General features: G+C 55.0%; 1 protein-coding gene across 1 annotated transcript; it reads right to left on the bottom strand.

Annotated features, from left to right (window-relative positions):
* Positions 1–8,641: 8,641 nt before the first annotated feature.
* gmppa (GDP-mannose pyrophosphorylase A) lies at positions 8,642–22,062 on the bottom strand. Its single transcript, XM_033016488.1, has 8 exons — positions 21,948–22,062; positions 20,731–20,861; positions 19,307–19,441; positions 17,454–17,551; positions 14,181–14,227; positions 10,811–10,903; positions 10,130–10,298; positions 8,642–9,348 (listed from the first exon to the last, which is right to left on the bottom strand). The coding sequence occupies exons 1-8, from the start codon at positions 21,987–21,989 to the stop codon at positions 9,248–9,250; spliced, it is 816 nt and encodes a 271-aa protein (XP_032872379.1). The 5' UTR covers positions 21,990–22,062; the 3' UTR covers positions 8,642–9,247.
* Between the last annotated feature and the right edge of the window lie 252 nt (positions 22,063–22,314).

Here is a 22,314-nt window from a genome sequence, read left to right as displayed (position 1 = left end):
GACACTGGACATATCTCTCGTTTCTCTTATCCCGAACCAGTCTGAAGAAGGGTCTCGACCCAAAACGTCACCCATTCCTTCTCTCCAGAGATGCTGCCTGTCCCGCTGAGTTATTCCAGCTTTTTGTGTCTATCTTCGGTTTAAACCAGCGTCTGCAGTTCCTTCCATATTCAGATAATAATCTGCCTTCCTGTTCTTGCCACCAAAGTGGATAACCTCACATTTATCCACATTAAACTGCATCTGCCATGCATCTGCCCACTCACCCAACCTATCCAAGTCACCCTGCAGCCTCATAGCATCATCCTCACAGCTCACACTGCCACCCAGCTTTGTGTCATCCGCAAACTTGGAGATGTCACATTTAATTCCCTCGTCTAAATCGTTAATACATATTGTAAACAGCTGGGGTCCCAGCACCAAGCCTTGCGGCACCCCACTAGTCCCTGCCCCACCCCACTAGTCCCTAAACCCACCCCACTAGTCCCTGCCCCACCCCACTAGTCCCTGCCCCACCCCACTAGTCCCTGCCCCACCCCACTAGTCCCTGCCCCACCCCACTAGTCACTGCCCCACCCCACTAGTCCCTGCCCCACTAGCCACTGCCCCACCCCACTAGTCCCTGCCCCACCCCACTAGTCCCTGCCCCACCCCACTAGTCCCTGCCCCACCCCACTAGTCACTGCCCCACCCCACTAGTCCCTGCCCCACCCCACTAGTCCCTGCCCCACCCCACTAGTCACTGCCCCACCCCACTAGTCCCTGCCCCACCCCACTAGTCCCTTGCCCCACCCCACTAGTCCCTGCCCCAACCCCACTAGTCCCTGCCCCACCCCACTATTCTCTGCCCCACCCCACTAGTCCCTGCCCCACCCCACTAGTCCCTGCCCCACCCCACTAGTCCCTGCCCCACCCCACTAGTCCCTGCCCCACCACCACTAGTCCCTGCCCCACCCCACTAGTCCCTGCCCCACCCCACTAGTCCCTGCCCCCCCCCCACTAGTCCCCTGCCCCACCCCACTAGTCACTGCCCCACCCCACTAGTCCCTGCCCCACCCCACTAGTCCCTGCCCCACCCCACTAGTCCCTGCCCCACCCCACTAGTCACTGCCCCACCCCACTAGTCCCTGCCCCACCCCACTAGTCCCTGCCCCACCCACTAGTCTCTGCCCCACCCCACCTAGTCCCTGCCCCACCCCACTAGTCCCTGCCCCACCCCACTAGTCCCTGCCCCACCCCACTAGTCCCTGCCCCACCCCACTAGTCTCTGCCCCACCCCACTAGTCCCTGCCCCACCCCACTAGTCCCTGCCCCACCCCACTAGTCCCTGCCCCACCCCACTAGTCCCTGCCCCACCCCACTAGTCCCTGCCCCACCCACTAGTCTCTGCCTGTGCCCCACCTCCACTTCGTCCCTGCCCCAACCCACTAGTCCCTGCCCAACCCACTAGTCCCTGCCCCCACCCACTAGTCACTGCCCCACCCACATAGTACCCACCCTGCCACTAGTCACTGCCCCACCCCACTAGTCACTGCCCCACCCCACTAGTCCCTGCCCCACCCCACTAGACCCTGCCCCACCCCACTAGTCACTGCCCCCCCCCACTAGTCCCTGCCCCACCCCACTAGTCCCTGCCCCACCCCACTAGTCCCTGCCCCACTAGTCCCTGCCCCACCCCACTAGTCCCTACCCCACTAGTCCCTGCCCCACCCCACTAGCCTCATCCCACATCCCAAAGACGTGCGGGTTTGTAGGTTAATCGGCCCCTCTGTATACTGCCCCCTAGTGTGTAGGGAGTGGATGAGAAAGCGGGACAACACAGAACTAGTGTGTGAATGGGTGATCGATGGTCGGCATGGACCTGGTGGGCTGAAGGGTCGGTGTCCGTGCAGTATCTCTGAAGTAAGCCATTTAAAACGGAGACGAGGAAACACTTTTTCTCACAGAGAGTTGTGAGTCTGTGGAATTCTCTGCCTCAGAGGGCGGTGGAGGCCGGTTCTCTGGATACTTTCAAGAGAGAGCTAGATAGGGGCTCTTAAAGATAGCGGAGCCAGGGGATATGGGGAGAAGGCAGGAACGGGGTACTGATTGGGGATGATCAGCCATGATCACATGGCTCGAAGGGTCGAATGGCCTCTACTCCTGCACCTATTGTCTATTGAATGATAGTGAAGAGATTTGGACCCCTTGGTACTTGGATAGGTCAGGTTAAAGAGAGATCTAGGCCAAACGCAGGCAGGTGGGACTGGTGTAGATGGGGCATCTTGGTTGGTATGGACATGGTGGGCCGAAGGGCCTGTTTCAGTGCTGTATCTCTAGACTAAAGACCTATGGATAGGCAGGTTAAAGAGAGATATGGGCCAAACACGGGCGGGTAGGTGTGACTAGTGTAGGTGGGGCTTGTTGGTTAGCATGGGCAAGTTGGGCCGAAGGGCCTGTTTCCAGGTAGTGTGATTCTAACTAGTGTGAAAGGATGGTCGGCATGGATTAGCTGGGCCGAAGGGCCTGTTTCCCTATCTCTGAACTATAGAAACATAGAAATTAGGTGCAGGAGGAGGCCATTCGGCCCTTCGAGCCAGCACCGCCATTCAGGTGCAGGAGGAGGCCATAGAAACATAGAAATTAGGTGCAGGAGGAGGCCATTCGGCCCTTCGAGCCAGCACCGCCATTCATTGTGATCATGGCTGATCGTCCCCTATCAATAACCCGTGCCTGCCTTCTCCCCATATCCCTTGACTCCACTAGCCCCTAGAGCTCTATCTAACTCTCTCTTAAATCCATCCAGTGACTTGGCCTCCACTGCCCTCTGTGGCAGGGAATTCCATAAATTCACAACTCTCTGGGTGAAAAAGTTTTTCTCACCTCAGTTTTAAATGACCTCCCCTTTATTCTAAGACTGTGGTACCTGGTTCTGGACTCGCCCAACATTGGGAACATTTTTCCTGCATCTAGCTTGTCCAGTCCTTTATAATTTTATATGTTTCTATAAGATGCCCCCTCATCCTTCTAAACTCCAGTGAATACAAGCCTAGTCTTTTCAATCTTTCCTCATATGACAGTCCCGCCATCCCAGGGATCAATCTCGTGAACCTACGCTGCACTGCCTCAATCACAAGGATGTCCTTCCTCAAATTAGGAGACCAAAACTGTACACAATACTCCAGATGTGGTCTCACCAGAGCCCTATACAACTGCAGAAGTTGCTGCATTACTGACTCTAACAGAAGGGGCTAGTGTAGGTGGGACATGATGGTCAGCATGGGCAAGTTGGGCCGAAGGGCCTGTTTCCAGGCAATATCTCTAGACTAGACTCCAGCACTGGGTGTGACGGAGCTGTGGCTCACCTCTGCCACCTGGTGTACGCGGCTGGATCTGCGCCAGTGTGTGTGTGTGTGTGCAGACAGAACTAAAAGCCTTTGTTTCAACCATTCCTTTTGATCTGAGAGTCCGGGCTCCTCTGGGAACTGTGAGGTTAAGGCTCCAGCTTAAACGAGCGGTTTGGATGAAGGGACTGAAGATTAGAGCGGGCTGCTGGAAGTACAAAGCCTGTTTCATGCTGATATTACAGAACACAGGCTGCATTGAAGATTGGAGATAGACACAGAGTGCTGGAGTAACTCAGCGGGTCAGGCAGCATCTGTGGAGAACATGGATAGGTGACGTTTCACAGAGTGCTGGAGTAACTCAGCGGGTCAGGTCAGGCAGCATCTGTGGAGAACATGGATAGGTGACGTTTCAGGTCAAGACCCTTGTTCAGACTGAATGTCGAAGTTGGGGTGGGAATAAACGGGAGGCGAGAGAAGGGCTGGCAGGTTTGAGGACAGGGAAACGCTTGCACATTTAACCAAAAAATAAAACCAGAGAACCGGCCTCCACCGCCCTCTGAGGCAGAGAATTCCACAGACTCACCACTCTCTGTGAGAAAAAGTGTTTCCTCATCTCCGTTCTAAATGGCTTGCCCCTTATTCTTAAACTGTGACCCCTGGTTCTGGACTCCCCCAACATCGGTAACGTGTTTCCTGCCTCTAGCGTGTCCAAACCCTTAATAATCTTATGTTTCAATGAGAGGCCCTCTCATCCTTCTAAACTCCAGAGTGTACAAGCCCAGCTGCTCCATTCTCTCAGCATATGACAGTCCCGCCATCCCGGGAAACCTACGCTGCACTCCCTCAATAGCAAGAACCTGTTCAGTTCAGATTACTGTCCCGTGTACCGAGGTACAGTGAAAAGCTTTTGTTGCGTGCTAACCAGTCAGCGGAAAGACAATACAATATGTTCCCGGTGGAGGCCGGTTCTCTGGATGCTTTCAAGAGAGAGCTGGATAAGGCTCTTAAAGATAACGGAGTCAGGGGAGAAGGCAGGAACGGGGTACAGATTGGGGATGATCAGTCATGATCACATTGAATGGCGGTGCTGGCTCGAAGGGCCGAATGGCCTCGTCCTGCACCTATTGTCTGATACAATATTGTTTGATTCCAATCGATTCATTAGAAGGTAGACAAAAATGCTGGAGAAACTCAGCGGGTGAGGCAGCATTTATGGAGCGAAGGAATAGGTGACATTCGAAGAAGGGTCTTGACTCGAAACGTCACCTATTCCTTCGCTCCATAGATGCTGCCTCACTCGCTGAGTTTCTCCAGCATTTTTGTCTACCTTTGATTTTTCCAGCATCTGCAGTTATTTCTTAAACAGTGTATTTGGGGTAATGACCAGTGGACAGGGCTGGTGAACAGTACTACCAGAATGGGAACAGTCAGGTTAAGTATTTAATTGTCATTGTGTACTGGCAATGGAACATTACAAATTCCTCTTTACAGCAGCTTAACAGCTCAGGAAGGTAATAAGGAATTAATTATTTGTGTTATTGATTATATCTTTAATAACAGTGCTAAACTGATGTCTTTAATCAGTGTGCAGAAAATCACAGTTGCTGAGGTTGGTGTTGTGCAGTGTTCAATACCTGATGAAGAAGCTGTTCTTGAACCTGGAGGTCACGGTTTTCAGGCTCCTGTACCTTCTTCCCGATGGTCACAGTGAGATGAGAGCGTGGCCAGGGTGGTGTGGGTCTCTGATGATGCTGGCTGCCTTTGAGGCAGCGACTCCTGTAGATCCCTTCGATGGTGGGGAGGTCAGTATGTGATGGACCTTCGATGGTGGGGAGGTCAGTACTGTGATGGACCTTCGATGGTGGGGAGGTCAGTACTGTGATGGACCTTCGATGGTGGGGAGGTCAGTACTGTGATGGACCTTCGATGGTGGGGAGGTCAGTACTGTGATGGACCTTCGATGGTGGGGAGGTCAGTACTGTGATGGACCTTCGATGGTGGGGAGGTCAGTACTGTGATGGACCTTCGATGGTGGGGAGGTCAGTACTGTGATGGACCTTCGATGGTGGGGAGGTCAGTACTGTGATGGACCTTCGATGGTGGGGAGGTCAGTATGTGATGGACCTTCGATGGTGGGGAGGTCAGTACTGTGATGGACCTTCGATGGTGGGGAGGTCAGTACTGTGATGCAGGAGCCTGGGGCTGTGCTGGACCGGGCGTGGCTCCAAGATGCCGAGCGTGTGGACCGGACGCGGCCTATAGTGGCGGAGGACCCCACGGCCACACTTGGCCAGGCCGACTGGACAACAGGACTTCACGGTCAGGTCAAAGAGCACGCTCGTGCCAAAGAGGACGTGGCCCCAGCTTCTCCAATGACTACTGACTTCACACATCATGAGGTCCCTGGAGAGGTGGAGCTCACTCACCTGCGACCCCATGTTAAACCCTACCTGCGCCCCCTGCAGTTCGCTTACCAAAGGTGGGGGTTGAGGACACCATCACCCACCTGCTCCATCGTACCTGTGCTCACCTGGATAAGTAGGGAAGCATAGTGAGAGTCATGTGTTTGACTTCTCCAGTGCTTTTAACACCACCCGACCTGCACTGCTGGGGAGCAAACTGATGAATATGCAGGTGGATGCTCCATTAGTGTCCTGGATCACCAACTACCTGACTGGACGACCACAATATGTCGGGCTACAATATGTCAGACATGGTGGTGAGCAACACAGGGGCCACACAGGGGACAGTCCTCTCTCCCTTCCTGTTCACCATCTACACCTCAGACTTCAGATATAAGTCCGTCTCCTGCCACCTGCAGACGTTTTCACATGACTCTGCAGTTGTATAAGAGGATTTGAGTACAGGAGCAAAGAGGTCCTTCTGCAGTTGTACAGGGCCCTAGTGAGACCACACCTGGAGTATTGTGTGCAGTTTTGGTCTCCCAATTTGAGGAAGGACATTCTTGCTATTGGGGGAGTGCAGCGTAGGTTTACAAGGTTAATTCCCGGGATGGCGGGACTGTCATATGCTGAGAGAATGGAGCGGCTGGGCTTGTACACTCTGGAATTTAGAAGGATGAGAGGGTTCTCATTGAAACATATAAGATTGTTAAGGGTTTGGACACGCTAGAGGCAGGAAACATGTTCCTGATGTTGGGGGAGTCCAGAACCAGGGGCCACAGTTTAAGAATAAGGGGTAAGCCATTTAGAACGGAGACGAGGAAACACTTTTTCTCACAGAGAGTGGTGAGTCTGTGGAGTTCTCTGCCTCAGAGGGCGGTGGAGGCCGGTTCTCTGGATACTTTCAAGAGAGAGCTAGATAGGGCTCTTAAAAATAGCGGAGCCAGGGGATATGGGGAGAAGGCAGGAACGGGGTACTGATTGGGGATGATCAGCCATGATCACATTGAATGGCGGTGCAGGCTCGAAGGGCCGAATGGCCTACTCCTGCACCTATTTTCTCTGTTTCTATGTGTACCTGGACAGTAAAGTGGACTGGTCCAGGAACACTGAGACCCTGTACAAGCCGGCTGTACTTTTAGAGAAGTCCCACGCTCCTTCAACATCTGCAGTAAGACGCTGCAGATGTTCTACAAATTGGTGGTGGCCAGTGCCATCTTCTTCACTGCCGTGTGCCTGGGCAGCCGGGCGAAGGCTGCTGACGCCAACAGGATCAACAAACACATCAGGAAGGCCGGCTCCATCCCGGGGGCAGAGTTGGAGTTGGATCCACGGGAGGTTGGTCTTGGAGGGGAGGATGCTCCTCAAACTGCACAGCATCCTGGACAATACAGCTCACACCCCCTCCGTGACACACTGGTCAACCTGAGGAGCACCTTCAGCAACAGACTGGTTCCACCAAGATGCAGCACAGAACGCCACAGGAGATCCTTCTTCCCTGTGGCTATCAAACTGTACAACTCCTCCCCCTTCTGTCGTGGGGTCGACTGGGACTGAGTCCCCCCCCCCTCCCCGCTTCCCCATATTCCGCTTGGGCAGTATACACCCCAGCGGTATGAACATTGACCTCCAATTCCCAGTAACCCTTGCTGTCTCCTCCCCTTCTCAGCTCTCCCTCAGCCCTCGGGCTCCTCTACTTCCTTTCTCCTTTCTTCTCCCTGCCCCCCCCAACCACCCTACATCAGTCTGAAGAAGGGTTTCAGCCCGAAAAGTTGCCTATTTCCTTCGCTCCGTAGATGCTCCTGCACCCGCTGAGTTTCTCCAGCACTTTTGTCTACCTTCCAGCATCTGCAGTTCCTTCTTAAACTCTGTGATACTAGTGTAACTCTGCCGTACACATGTACTGTATCTGAGATACCCATCTACAGTCACAGAATGATACAGCGTGGAAACAGGCCCTTCGGCCCAACTTGCCCACACTGGCCAACAATGTCCCAGCTACACTAGTCCCACCTGCCTGCGCTCGGTCCATATCCCGAAATGTTGCCAATTTCCTTTGCTCCATAGTTGCTGCCTCACCCGCTGAGTTTCTCCAGCACTTTTGTCTCCCCCCCAAACCTGTCCTATCCATGTACCTGTCTAACTGTTTCTTAAACGTTGGGATAGTCCCAGCCTCAACTACCTCCTCCGGCAGCTCGTTCCATACACCCACCACCCTCTGTGTGAAAAAGTTACCCCTCAGATTCCTATTAAATCTTTCCCCCTTCACCTTGAACCTATGTCCTCTGGTCCTCGATTCCCCTACTCTGGGCAAGAGACTCTGTGCATCTACCCGATCTATTCCTCTCATGATTTTATACACCTCTATAAGATCACTCCTCATCCTCCTGCGCTCCATGGAATAGAGACCCAGCCTGCTCAACCTCTCCCTGTAGCTCACACCCTCTAGTCCTGGCAACATCCTCGTAAATCTTCTCTGAACCCTTTCAAGCTTGACAATAGACAATAGGTGCAGGAGGAGGCCATTCGGCCCTTCAAGCCAGCAACGCCATTCAATATGATCATGGCTGATCCCCAATCAGTACCCTGTTCCTGCCTTCTCCCCATATCCCCTGACTCTGCTATCTTTAAGAGCCCTATCTAGCTCTCTCTTGAAAGTATCCAGAGAACCGGCCTCCACCGCCCTCTGAGGCAAGAGAATTCCACGACATCTTTCCTGTAACACGGTGCCCAGAACGGAACACAATCTGTATCTAAGGTGGTGACTGATGTAAGGTCCTTGCACTGAACTGTTTACCACAATGAGCTTCACTGTACCTCGGTACATGTGACAAATACCGTACCGACCCATTAACCCTTGCCTCTCCCTTCCCCGGTAATGTAGGGAGGGCGAATCACAGCGAGAGACGAACGTTCTCAATGGCAAAATCTCCCTTTATTCACCAGTCAACAGTGTGAACCACAGCTCTGACCACTGTCTGTCCCTTCTGCGAGCGAGACGGGAGGGGGGGGGGGGAGAGTCAGAGCAGGCACGGACGGTGGGGAGGGATGGAGGCAGAGGTGGCATTGGGTAGAGAGGCGGGGTGAGGCTCTGGGCTGTGTGGGTGGGGAGCTCTGTGGTTGCATGTGTGGCAGTGTGTGTGTGTGTGTGTGTGTGTGTGTGTGTGGGTGTGTGTGTGTGGGTGGGTGTGCGTGAGCGTGTGTGTGTGTGTGAGTGAGTGTGTGTGTGTGTGTGTGTGCGTGGGTGTGTGCGTGAGCGTGTGTGGGTGTGAGTGTGTGTGGGTGTGTGAGTGAGTGTGCGTGAGCGTGTGTGGGTGTGGGTGTGTGGGTGTGTGTGCGTGAGCATGTGTGTGTGTGTGTGTGTGTGTGAGTGAGTGTGTGTGTGTGTGTGCGTGTGCGTGTGCGCGTGCGTGTGTGTATGTGTGGTGCGGTGGGCAAGGCACTGACCCTCCACCCCCCCTCCCCCTCCCTCTGTCGACCCTCCTGGACCCTATGCCCCCCCCCCCGCGCGCTCCCTCTCTACAGGATGATCTGGTTCTTGAAGCTGCGGTTCAGTTCCTTGTGTGGGAGCACGATGGAGTTGAGGATGATCACCTCGGCCGGGATAGTGACGTTGCAGCCTGCGGGGAGGAGACACGGAATGAGGATGGGCCGACACACCTGCCCCTGTACACCTGGCCCCGTACACCTGCCCCCGTACACCTGGCCCCGTACACCTGCACCAGGTACACCTGCCCCGTACACCTGGCCCCGTACACCTGCACCAGGTACACCTGGCCCCGTACATCTGCACCAGGTACACCTGGCCCCGTACACCTGCACCAGGTACACCTGGCCCCGTACACCTGCACCAGGTACACCTGGCCCCGTACACCTGCACCAGGTACACCTGGCCCCGTACACCTGCACCAGGTACACCTGGCCCCGTACACCTGCACCAGGTACACCTGGCCCCGTACACCTGCTCCTTACACCTGCACCAGGTACACCTGCCCCTGTCCCACCTCCAACTGCACCTGCTCCACCCTCACCTCCCTCTTCTCCCCTCTCCCATCGGGCAAGAGGTACAGAAGTGTGAAAACCAACGCACACCTCCAGATTCAGGGACAGTTTCTTCCCGGCTGTTATCAGGCAACTGAACCGTCCTCTCACCAACTAGAGAGCGGTCCTGACCTCCCATCTACCTCATTGGTGACCCTCGGACTATCCTTGATCGGACTTTGCTGGCTTTACCTTGCACTAAACGTTATTCCCTTTATCCTGTATCTGTACACTGTGGACGGCTCGATTGTAATCATGTATTGTCTTTCCGCTGACTGGTTAGCACGCAACAAAAGCTTTTCACTGTACCTCGGTACACGGGACAATAAACTGGACTGAAGCCCGCGGCCGGGTGCCTACCGAGGATGGTGATGGAGGGGTTGAGTTTGCCGTCGCTGAAGAGGGTCTCGCTGTCGATCTTGGCGTGGGGGTCGTTGGGGTTGGGGTCACTGGGAGTGCCCTCCACTCTGGACCACTTGCCCACTGTGCTGTCCCAGCCCACTATGCAGTTCAGTACACAGCAGTGGTCCTGGTGGGGAGAGAGAGAGACAGAGAGAGGTTTCAGGGGGCAGCCAGGTTTCGATGGGGGGCGGCCAGATTTCGGGGGGGGGGGCGGGGAAGGCAGGTTTCGGGGGGGGGGGGGGGGGCAGCTGGGCGGGTGTTTCGGGGGGGGGGGGGCAGGTTTCGGGGGGGGCAGGTTTCGGGGGGCACAGCCAGGTTTCGGGGATGGGGTGGGGGAGGCAGGTTTCAGGGGGAGAGGGGGTGGCTGGGGGAGGTTTCGGGGGGTGGGGGATTAGGCAGGTTTCGTGGGGAGGCAGAAATCGGGGGGGAGGCAGGTTTCGGCGGAGCGGCTGTGGGTGGTGAGGGGTCAGTGTGCCCATGGGTCAAGGTGTTGGCCGTGGCAGGTGCCCCCGAGGCAGGGTGACCACGGGAAGTGAGGGGACGGCACGGTTGTGGGTTTAGGTGTGAGTTACCTGTAGCAAAGCTCTGACAGCACTGGGGCAGAGTTACCTGTAGCCACAGACTGTACAGGGCAGTTACCTGTAGTGAGGCTCCGTGCAAGATGATGGATTCACGGACTCGAACACCGGCCCCGATGGTCACATCCTTGCTGATGGTGACGTTCGGACCCAGCTGTGGATACAGGCGCAGCGGGCAGTGAGTGGGCACGGGCAGTGAGTGTCAGCGGGCAGTGAGTGGACAGCAGGCAGTGGACGGGGGAGTGGACAGTGTGGGGGACGGAGGGAAGGGGTGATCTACAACGTGCGGTGTTATTGGACTCGGGGTCGGGATGGATCAGTGTAGAGTCGTTACTGTGGGGGTCCCGGTGTGTGAGAGACAGTGTTCATGAATGTGGGGAATGAGGATGATTAGGCCAAAGTCGACAGAACCAGTGTGTGTGTGTGTGTGTGTGCGCGTGCGTGTGTGTGTGTATACACGTGCACATGTGTGTGCGAGTGTGTGTGTGTGTGCGTGCGTGTGTGTATACACGTGCACATGTGTGTGCGAGTGTGTACACATGTGCGTGTGAGTGTGTGCGTGCGTGAGTGTATGTGCGTGCGTGTGTGCGTGCGTGTGTGAGTATGTGCGTGCGTGTGTGTGTGAGTGTATGTGCGTGTATGTGCGTGCGTGTGTGTGAGTGTATGTGTGTGCGTGCGTGAGTGTATGTGCAAGTGTGTGTGTGTGTGCGTGCGTGTGAGTGTATGTGCATGCGTGTGTGTGCGTGCGTGCGAGTGTATGTGCGTGCGAGTGTATGTGCATGCGTGCACGAGTGTGTGTGTGTGTGTGTGTGTGCGCGTGCACAAGTGTGTATGTGTGTGTGTGTGAGTACATGTGTGTACAGTGTCACAGTACATCTGCACACAGGCTGAATGGACTTTGAATGGCGGTGCTGGCACGTAAATATACAAAATAACTTCACTGCCCAGTTGCCCGCGTGACATGAACCCACTGTTGTTCCAATGTTCCTCTCGCGGCTTCCCCAAATCCCAGAACATGGAACAGTCCAGCACAGCAACAGGCCCTTCGGCCCACATGTGCAGGTCTTGGCATCATGTGCACCATGGACATTGTGGGCCGAAGGGCCTGTTCCTGTGCTGTTCTGTTTTCACACACACACACAATGTACATTCACACACGTGTACACATACACACACACACACAATGTACATTCACACACGTGTACACATACACACACACACACACGTACACCCACACACGTGTACACACTTCCACAGGTCAGGCCACGCAGGTGTACAGTGTTGGCCACCACACTACAGGAAGGATGGGATTGTGCTGAAGGACAGCAGTGTAGACCACACCGGGATATTGTCCTGGCTGGAGTGTTAGTTACAGGCGGAGGTCGGACACTTGCTGCCATAGTAATCCCTGGTTCAGACCAGAAGGACGGGTGCAAAACCATTTGAGGAATAGTTTAGTTTGGTTTAGTTTAGAGATACAGCTCGGAAACAGGCCCTTCGACCCACCGAGTCCGCGCCGACCAGCGATCCCCGCACACTAACACTATCCTACACACACTGGGGACAATTTACATTTACACCAAGCCAATTAACCTACAAACCTGCACGTCTTTGGAGTGTGGGAGGAAACCGGAGCACCCGGAGAAAACCCACGCATGTCACGGGGAGAACGTGCAAACTCCACACAGACAGCGCCCGTAGTCGGGATGGAACCCGGGTCTCTGGCGCTGTGAGGCAGCAGCTCTACCCGCTGCGCCACCGTGCGGGCCAATAGGCGGGGGAAGATTGATTTACCGATACAGGGAAGCTGCTGAGTGTGATGCGGGTGCGTGGGGTTAGATGGCATTTAGTAGTTTAGTTTGTTATTGTCACGAGTACCGAGGGACAGTGAACACTTTTGTCGTGTGATATCCAGTCAACAGAAAGATCATTCATGAGAGGGCGTCTTATAGAAACATATACATTTCTTAAAGGATTGGACACGCTAGAGGCAGGAAACATGTTCCCGATGTTGGGGGAGTCCAGAACCAGGGGTCACAGTTTAAGAATAATGGGTCGGCCATTTAGGACTGAGATGAGGAAAAACCTCTTCACCCAGAGAGTTGTGAATCTGTGGAATTCTCTGCCACAGAAGACAGTGGAGGCCGATTCACTGGATGTTTTCAAGAGCGAGTTAGATTTAGCTCTTATGGCTAACGGAATCAGGGGATATGGGGATCTTATAGAAACATATAAAATTATAAAAGGACTGGACAATCTAGATGCAGGAAAAAAAAATGTTCCCAATGTTGGGTGAGTCTAGAACCAGGGGCCACAGTCTTAGAATAAAGGGGAGGTCATTTAAGACTGAGGTGAGAAAAAACGTTTTCACCCAGAGAGTTGTGAATTTGTGGAATTCCCTGCCACAGAGGGCAGTGGAGGCCAAGTCACTGGATGGATTTAAGAGAGAGTTAGATAGAGCTCTAGGATCTAGTGGAATCAAGGGATATGGGGAGAAGGCAGGCACGGGTTATTGATTGGGGACGATCAGCCATGATCACAATGAATGGCGGTGCTGGCTCGAAGGGCCGAATGGCCAAATGGCCTACTACTGCACCTATTGTCTATGTTTCTATGAGTTTATGATTACAATCAGATATAGGATAAAGGATATAACATTTAGTGCAAGATAAAGTCTGATTAAAAATACTTCCAAGGTCTCCAATGAGGTAGATGGGAGATCAGGACCACACTCCAGCTGGTGAGAGGACGGTTCAGTTGCCGGATAACAGCCGGGAAGAAACTGTCCCTGAATCTGACGTAGGTTTAAGGTGAGGGGGGAGAGATTTAATAGGAATCTGAGGGGTAACTTTCTACACAGTGGATGTATGGAACGAGCTGCCGGAGGAGGTAGTTGAGGCAGGTATTGTGACAACATAGACAGGTACATGGATAGGACAGGTTTAGGTCATGAGCTCATAAGTGTTAGGAGCAGAATTAGGCCATTCAGCCCATCTAGTCTACTCCACCATTCAATCATGGCTGATCTATCTCTCCCTCCTAACCCCATTCTCCTGCCTTCTCTCCATAACCCCTGACACCCGCACTAATCAAGAATCTATCTATCTCTGCCTTAAAAATATCCACTGACTTGTGGCCTCCACAGCCGTCTGTGGCAAAGAATTCCACAGATTCACCACCCTCTGACTAAAGAAATTCCTCCTCATCTCCTTCCTAAAAGAACGTCCTTTAATTCTGAGGCTGTGCCCTCTGGTCCTAGACTCTCCCACTAGTGGAAACATCCTCTCCACATCCACTCTATCCAGGCCTTTCACTATTCTGTGTTTCAATGAGGTAAGTTTAGAGGGATATTTGCCACACGCGGGCAGGTGGGGCATCTTGGTCGGGGTTGGCAAGTTGGGCCGAAGGGCCTGTATGACTCTGTAACTCACCACAGCGGTGGGGTCAATAGTTGCTGTCGGATGGACATACACGTTGCCTGTTAAAGAGATCAAAGACACGCATCAATCTTCAAAACCACAAGTCTTATTTAGTCAGAGCGCCAAGACTTTTATCATCGTGTGTCCCAGATAGAACAATGACATTCTTACTTGCTGAAGCACAACACAATATGTAAACATAGCCATTGTCAGAGTGAGGCCCAGCGCAAATTGGAGAAACACCACCTCATATTTTGCTTAGGTAGTTTACACCCCAGCGGTATGAACATTGGCTTCTCTAACTTCAAACAGCCCTTGCTTTCCCTCTCTTTCCATCCCCCCCCCTTCCCATGTTCTCCCACCAGTCTTAAACCCCTGTCCCACGGTACGAGTTCATTCCAAGAGTTCTCCCGAGTTTGCCCTGATTCGAACTCGGAGATTTACGGTAATGGCCGCTCGTCGGTACTCGGGGCTCATGTTGAAAAATCTTCACGAGTCTTCCCGTGCTTACCTGCCGTTAGCGAGTCTTCCCGAGTACCTACCGTTAGCGTTACGAGCCGTTAAGAGACGTCCCCGAGCTCCGACGTACCCGCTACGTTCATTCTCCGGGCTTACCACGAGTTTGATTTTATTTAAACTCGGGAGAGCTCTTGGAATGAACTCGTACCGTGGGACAGGGCTATTACTATCTCCGCCTACATCCAGCCCCCTCCCGCGACATCTGTCTGAAGAAGGGTCTCGACCCGAAACGACACCCATTCCTTCTCTCCATAGATGCTGCCTGACCTGTTGAGTTTCTCCAGCATTTTTGTCTACCTACGGAGTTTGTACGTTCATTTTGTGACCTGCGTGGGTTTTCTCCGGGTGCTCCGGTTTCCTCCCACACTCCAAAGATGTGCAGGTTTGTAGGTTAATTAGCTTCGGTAAAATTCTAAATTGTACCTAGTGTGTGTAGGATAGTGTTAGTGTGCGGGGATCGCTGGTCGGCACGGACTCCAGCATTTTGTATCTACCTTCGATGTAAACATACTACACTGGAAACAATATAATATACAAGAGATAAAACGTTCAGTGGGTGTATATATACACAGACTCACAAATACACAGATATAGAGAGATGATCATTAAAATGGAGGGTGGTGAATCTGTGGGATTCTTTGCCACAGACGGATGTGGAGGCCACAAGTCAGTGGATATATTTAAGGCAGAGATAGATAGATTCTTGATTAGTGCGGGTGTCAGGGGTTATGGGAAGAAGGCAGGAGAATGGGGTTAGGAGATGGGCCGAATGGCCTAATCCTGCTCCTATCACATGAGGCTTTCCCTGACTCAGTCCCACCACATCACAGCTAACACCCCAATAACCTGGCACCTGCTCACCTGTACATAGATCAGCACAGCACAGCACCAGGATGTTGCCAGGACTAGAGGGTGTGAGCTACAGGGAGAGGTTGAGTAGGCTGGGTCTCTATTCCATGGAGCGCAGGAGGATGAGGGGAGATCTTATAGAGGTGTATAAAATCATGAGAGGAATAGATCGGGTAGATGCACAGAGTCTCTTGCCCAGAGTAGGGGAATCGAGGACCAGAGGACATAGGTTCAAGGTGAAGGGGAAAAGATTTAACAGGAATCCAATGGGTAACTTATCCATACAAAGGGCGGTGGGTGTATGGAACGAGCTGCCGGAGGAGGTAGTTGAGGCTGGGACTATCCCAACGTTTAAGAAAAAGTCAGACAGGTACATGGATAGGACAGGTTTGGAGAGATGTGGACCAAACGTGGGCAAGTGTGACTAGTGTAGCTGGGGCATGTTGGCCGGTGTGGGCAAGTTGGGCCGAAGGGCCTGTTTCCACGCTGTATCACTCTAAAACCGCCCCTTTGGCCCAAATGCCAAACATGACGACAAATGAATTGAATCCCCTCTGCCTGCACGTGATCCGTATCCCTCCATCCCTGCATATCCATGTGCCGATCCAAAAGCCTCTTAAACACCACTATCGTATCTGCCTCCACCCCCACCCCTGGCAGCGCGTTCCAGGCACCCACCACCCTCTGTGTAAATAAACCTGCCCCACACACCTCCTTTAAACTTCGCCCCTCTCACCTTAAAGCTGCGCCCTCTAGTCTTGGACATCTCCACCCTGGTGGTAAAAAGATAGACACAAAATGCTGGAGTAACTCAGCGGGACAGGCAGCATCTCTGCAGCTTCTATGCAGACACATTCCTACTCACCAGTGATGCTGCCCGTCCCGCTGAGTTACTCCAGCACTTTGTGTCTATGTTTGATGCAAACCAGCATCTGCAGTTCCTTCCGATACATGGGGTTAAAAGGTTCCGACTGCCTGCCCTATCATAAAATCATAAGGAATAGGAGCAGAATTAGGCCATTCGGCCCATCGAGTTTACTCCGCCATTCAATCACGGCTGATATACCTCTCTCTCCTAAACCCATTCTCTTGCCTTCTCCCCATAACCCCTGACACCCGTACTAATCAAGAATCTATCTATCTCTGCCTTAAATATATCCACTGACTTGTGGCCTCCACAGCCGTCTGTGGCAAAGAATCCCACAGATTCACACCACCCACAAATTCCTCATCTCCTTCCTAAATGAGCGTCTGTGCCCTCTGGTCCTAGACTCTCCCTCTAGTGGAAACATCCTCTCCACATCCACTCTATCCAGGCCTTTCACTCTTCTGTACGTTTCAATGAGGTGCCCGCTCATCCTTCTAAACTCCAGCGAGTACAGGCCCAGTGCCGACAAGTGCTCATCATAGGTTAACCCACTCATTCCTGGGATCGTTCTTGTAAACCTCCTCTGGACCCTCTCCAGAGCCGGGACATCCTTCCTCAGATACGGGACGCAGATTTGCTCACAATATTCCCCATAACCCCTGACACCCGTAGGAATCAAGAAGTATAGGCAGGAACTGCAGATGCTGAGTTTAAATTATATAAAATTACAAGGCACATGATGAGTATTTCTTCATTAGAAGAGAGACACAAAATGCTGGAGTAACTCAACGGGACAGGCAGCGTCTCTGGAGAGAAGGAATGGGTGACGTTTCTGGCCCAGAAGAAGGGTCTCAACCCGAAACGTCGACCATTCCTTCTCTCCAGAGATGCTGCCCGTCTCGCTGAGTTACTCCAGCTTTTTGTGTCTCTCTTCTAATGAAGAAATACTCATCATGTGCCTTGTAATTTTATATATAGAGTGACAGATTCCGAGAGCGCATCGGCCCACCCTGCTAGAGCAATGCAGGCTGTAGTGTTGGCCCACTTACCGATGATCTTGGGACCTCCCTGGTCACAGTTGGCCAGCCGGTCTGGGTGGGTGGAGTGGTACTGGTTCAGGTACAGGCGGTTGGCATAGATGGCAGATCTGCAGTGGGGGGGGGGGGGGGGAGACCACAGCATGACTGAGATAAAGATTCCCACTGATCGCACTGATCCCAGCCCGTACCCCACTATCCCAGCCCGTACCCCACTGTCCCCCAGCCCGTACCCCACTATCCCAGCCCGTACCCCACTGTCCCCCAGCCCGTACCCCACTGTCCCCCAGCCCGTACCCCACTATCCCAGCCCGTACCCCACTGTCCCCCAGCCCGTACCCCACTATCCCAGCCCGTACCCCACTGTCCCCCAGCCCGTACCCCACTATCCCAGCCCGTATCCCACTGTCCCCCAGCCCGTACCCCACTATCCCAGCCCGTACCCCACTATCCCCCAGCCCGTACCCCACTATCCCCCAGCCCGTACCTCACTATCCCAGCCCGTACCCCACTGTCCCCCAGCCCGTACCCCACTGTCCCCCAGCCCGTACCCCACTATCCCAGCCCGTACCCCACTATCCCAGCCCGTACCTCACTGTCCCCCAGCCCGTACCCCACTATCCCCCAGCCCGTACCCCACTATCCCCCAGCCCATACCCCACTATCCCAGCCCGTACCCCACTATCCCAGCCCGTATCCCACTATCCCAGCCCGTACCCCACTATCCCAGCCCGTACCCCACTGTCCCAGCCCGTACCCCACTTTCCCAGCCCATACCCCACTATCCCAGCCCGTACCCCACTGTCCCCCAGCCCGTACCCCACTATCCCAGCCCGCACCCCACTATCCCAGCCCGTACCCCACTATCCCAGCCCGTACCCCACTTTCCCAGCCCGTACCCCACTTTCCCAGCCCGTACCCCACTGTCCCCCAGCCCGTACCCCACCATCCCAGCCCGTACCCCACTATCCCAGCCCGTACCCCACTGTCCCCCAGCCCGTACCCCACTATCCCAGCCCGTACCCCGCTATCCCCCAGCCCGTACCCCACTATCCCAGCCCGTACCCCACTATCCCAGCCCGTACCCCACTATCCCAGCCCGTACCCCACTGTCCCAGCCCGTATCCCACTATCCCAGCCCGTACCCCACTATCCCAGCCCGTACCACCCCCTCTGTACCCCACTATCCCAGCCCGTACCCCACTGTCCCCCAGCCCGTACCCCACTATCCCACCCGTACCCCACTATCCCAGCCCGTACCCCACTATCCCAGCCCGTACCCCACTATCCCAGCCCGTACCCCACTATCCCAGCCCGTACCCCACTATCCCAGCCCGTACCCCACTATCCCAGCCCGTACCCCGCTATCCCAGCCCGTACCCCACTATCCCGGCCCGTACCCCACTCCCCCCTGTACCCCCCTATCCCGGCCCGTACCCCACTCCCCCCTGTACCCCACTAACCTGGCCCGTACCCCACTCCCCCCTGTACCCCACTATCCCAGCCCGTACCCCACTATCCCAGCCCGTACCCCACTCCCCCCCGTACCCCACTATCCCCCCCGTACCCCACTCCCCCTGTACCCCCCTATCCCGGCCCGTACCCCACTCCCCCCTGTACCCCACTATCCCGGCCCGTACCCCACTCCCCCCTGTACCCCCCTGTACCCCACTATCCCCCCCGTACCCCACTCCCCCCCGTACCCCACTATCCCCCCCGTACCCCACTCCCCCCTGTACCCCACTCCCCCTGTACCCCACTCCCCCCTGTACCCCACTATCATGGCCCGTACCCCACTCCCCCCTGTACCCCACTATCCTGGCCCGTACCCCACTCCCCCCTGTACCCCACTATTCCCCCCGTACCCCGCGGACTTGATCTGGCTCCAGAAGCCGTGCGTGGTGTAGACATAGAGGGAGCCGCGGCCGGCGATGGCGGTGAAGATGTCCTGTTCCAGCCGGATCACCTCGGCACGGTGCCACCCGTTACTGCCCTCCTCCCTGCGGGCACACACACACACACACAGTGAGACAGCACCCCAGGGTGAGGCAGCACCCACAGAGAGGGAGTACCCCAGGGTGAGGGAGTACCCCAGGGTGAGGCAGCACCCACAGTGAGGCAGCACCCACAGTGAGACAGCACCCCAGGGTGAGGCAGCACCCACAGTGAGGGAGTACCCCAGGGTGAGGGAGTACCCCAGGGTGAGGCAGCACCCACAGTGAGGGAGCACTCCAGGGTGAGGCAGCACCCCAGGGTGAGGCAGCACCCCAGGGTGAGGGAGCACCCCAGGGTGAGGGAGTACCCCAGGGTGAGGGAGGATCCCAGGGTGAAGGAGCACCCACAGTGAGGAAGCACGCACAGTGAGGGAGCACCCCAGGGTGAGCGAGCACCCCAGGGTGATGGAACACCTCCGCACAGTGCCACCATTACCGGGGATGGGTGGGTTAATCAGCCTCTGTACATGTCCCCGTGTGCAGGGAGTGGATGAGAAAGTGGACAAACATAGAACTAGTGTGAACGGGGGGGGTCGCTGGTCACCGTGGGCTCGACGGAGGGGGGGGGGGGGGGGAGGGGCCTAGAGGTTAACTGTAACTCAGTGAGGGATGCTCCTGATGGGAACACGTTGTCCAAAGGAAACCCTAAAGGCCACACTAGACTCACACAGGTACACCTACCTATCACTACAACACCTGAGTGGGGCAGGTAAGATGTGGAACCAGGGAGAGGGAGAGACAGAGAGTGGACTACGGGGGCTGTCTGTGCGGAGTTTGCATGTTCTCCTGTTCCTGTGCAGCCCTGTCACACTGTGACATAACACTCGGTGTCTGGTTGAATGGAGTGGGTGTGGGGAGTGGGGTGTGAGGGGGGGGGGGAATGGGGAGCAGGGTGGGGGGGTGTGGGCATGGAGACGCAGGGTGATGGACAAGGGGAGTGGGGTGTGGGGGGGGGGAGAGTGGGACGGGGGGGAATGGGGAGCAGGGTGGGGGAGTGTGGGCATGGAGACACAGGGTGATGGACAAGGGGAGTGGGGTGTGGGGGGGGGGGGGAGTGGGGAGGGGGAATGGGGAGCAGGGTGGGGGAGTGTGGGCATGGAGACGCAGGGTGATGGACAAGGGGAGTGGGTGTGGGGGGGGGGGCAGCCCACACTCATGGTGCCAGTACTGTGCGTGGACACAGTGCCTGGACGCTCCCTCTGTACCCTCTGTACAGACACGGCCAAGATACACCTGAGCTACTCACAGGGCCAGGTCGCGCTGGCTTTAACCCCGTGTGTACCTGACCTACTTACAGGGCAAGGTCCTGCTGGTTTTTCTGGAACACCTCACCGATGTACTGGAAGATGTCTGGGGTGAACAGGTAGACGCCACAGTTGATGATGTCACTGACAAAGGTGCTGGGCTTCTCCACATAGTGTAGAACCTGCAGCAAGGACAGGTGGCTTTAGGCTCAGGTGTGTTAATGTCACCTGTACCCAGCTACAGGGAACACCTGAGCTTTGCATGTTATCCAAACTGATCAGATAATACTGTACATAAATACAAGGTAGACACAGAGTGCTGGAGTAACTCAGCGGGTCAGGCAGCATCTGTGGGGAACATGGATAGGTGACGTTTCACAGAGTGCTGGAGTAACTCAGCGGGTGAAAAGCGTTTGCTGCGTGCTAACCAGTCAGCGGAAAGACAATACATGATTACAATCGAGCCGTCCACAGTGTACAGATACAGGATAAAGGGAATAACGTTTAGTGCAAGGTAAAGTCAGCAAAGTCCGATCAAGGATAGTCCGAGGGTCACCAATGAGGTAGATGGGAGGTCAGGACCGCTCTCTAGTTGGTGAGAGGACGGTTCAGTTGCCTGATAACAGCCGGGAAGAAACTGTCCCTGAATCTGGAGGTGTGTGCGTCAGGTCCAACAAGTATCGCAAAGGGGAAGATACAGAGTGCAGAATATAGTCTCAGCATTGTAGCGCATCAGTTCCACAGACAAAGTCCAATGTCCGCAATGGGGTAGAGGTGAATCGGACAGTACCCTAGCTTATGGAAGGGCCGTTCAGAAGCCTGATAACAGAGGGGGAAAAGCTGTTCCTGAGTCTGAGTTCAGCCGGACGGGAGCGGGGAGAAGAAGGAATGACCGGGGTGGGACAGGGACATGTCTTTGATTATGTTGCAAATGATGTTGGGTGGGGGAAGAGAGAGATAGGGAGGGGTGGGCTGTGGAGAAGGGGTTTCTGTGGTGTGTGAGGCCCGTGTCTGTGGCGTGTGGGGCTCGTGTCTGTGGCGTGTGCGGCCCGTGTCTATGGTGTCTGTGGCGTGTGGGGCTCGTGTCTGTGGCGTGTGGGCCCGTGTCTATGGTGTGTGGGGCCCGTGTCCGTGGTGTGTGGGCCCCGTGTCTGTGGCGTGTGGGGCCCGTGTCTGTGGCGTGTCGTGCCTCTGCGTGTTGCAAGCGGTGTGCGGGACATGTGCTGACACGCTCCACACCCCCCCCCAGACACGTGTTACGTGCTCACCTCGTGACTGTGCGGGTTCTCCACGATGCAGCCATAGTTCATCGACTGCCTCCTGTTGGCCTGAGCCGGGATAGCAGGACAATGGTTACACAGCTCACGCACCCCCTCCTCCCAACCTCACCCCACCAAACGCACCCCCCAATCTCACAAAAATGCACCAACCCCCCCTTACCCTACCCCCCTCCCAACCTCATGTCACCCTCTCATTACCTCCACCACCTACAAATCTGACCCCCCCCCCCCACAAATCCCAGACCAACAACATGAGCCCCCACAACCACCCAAACGTTAGCCACCCCCACTCCCAACCTCATGGGGCAGTTGCAGATGTGCAGAAGGCAGTTACAGATGTGTAAAGAACGCTGAT

The sequence above is a fragment of the Amblyraja radiata genome, unplaced genomic scaffold (assembly GCF_010909765.2).
Source record: "Amblyraja radiata isolate CabotCenter1 unplaced genomic scaffold, sAmbRad1.1.pri scaffold_1049_ctg1, whole genome shotgun sequence".
Classification (NCBI taxonomy): Eukaryota; Metazoa; Chordata; class Chondrichthyes; order Rajiformes; family Rajidae; genus Amblyraja; species Amblyraja radiata.
This window is presented reverse-complemented; position numbering and strand designations above follow the sequence as displayed.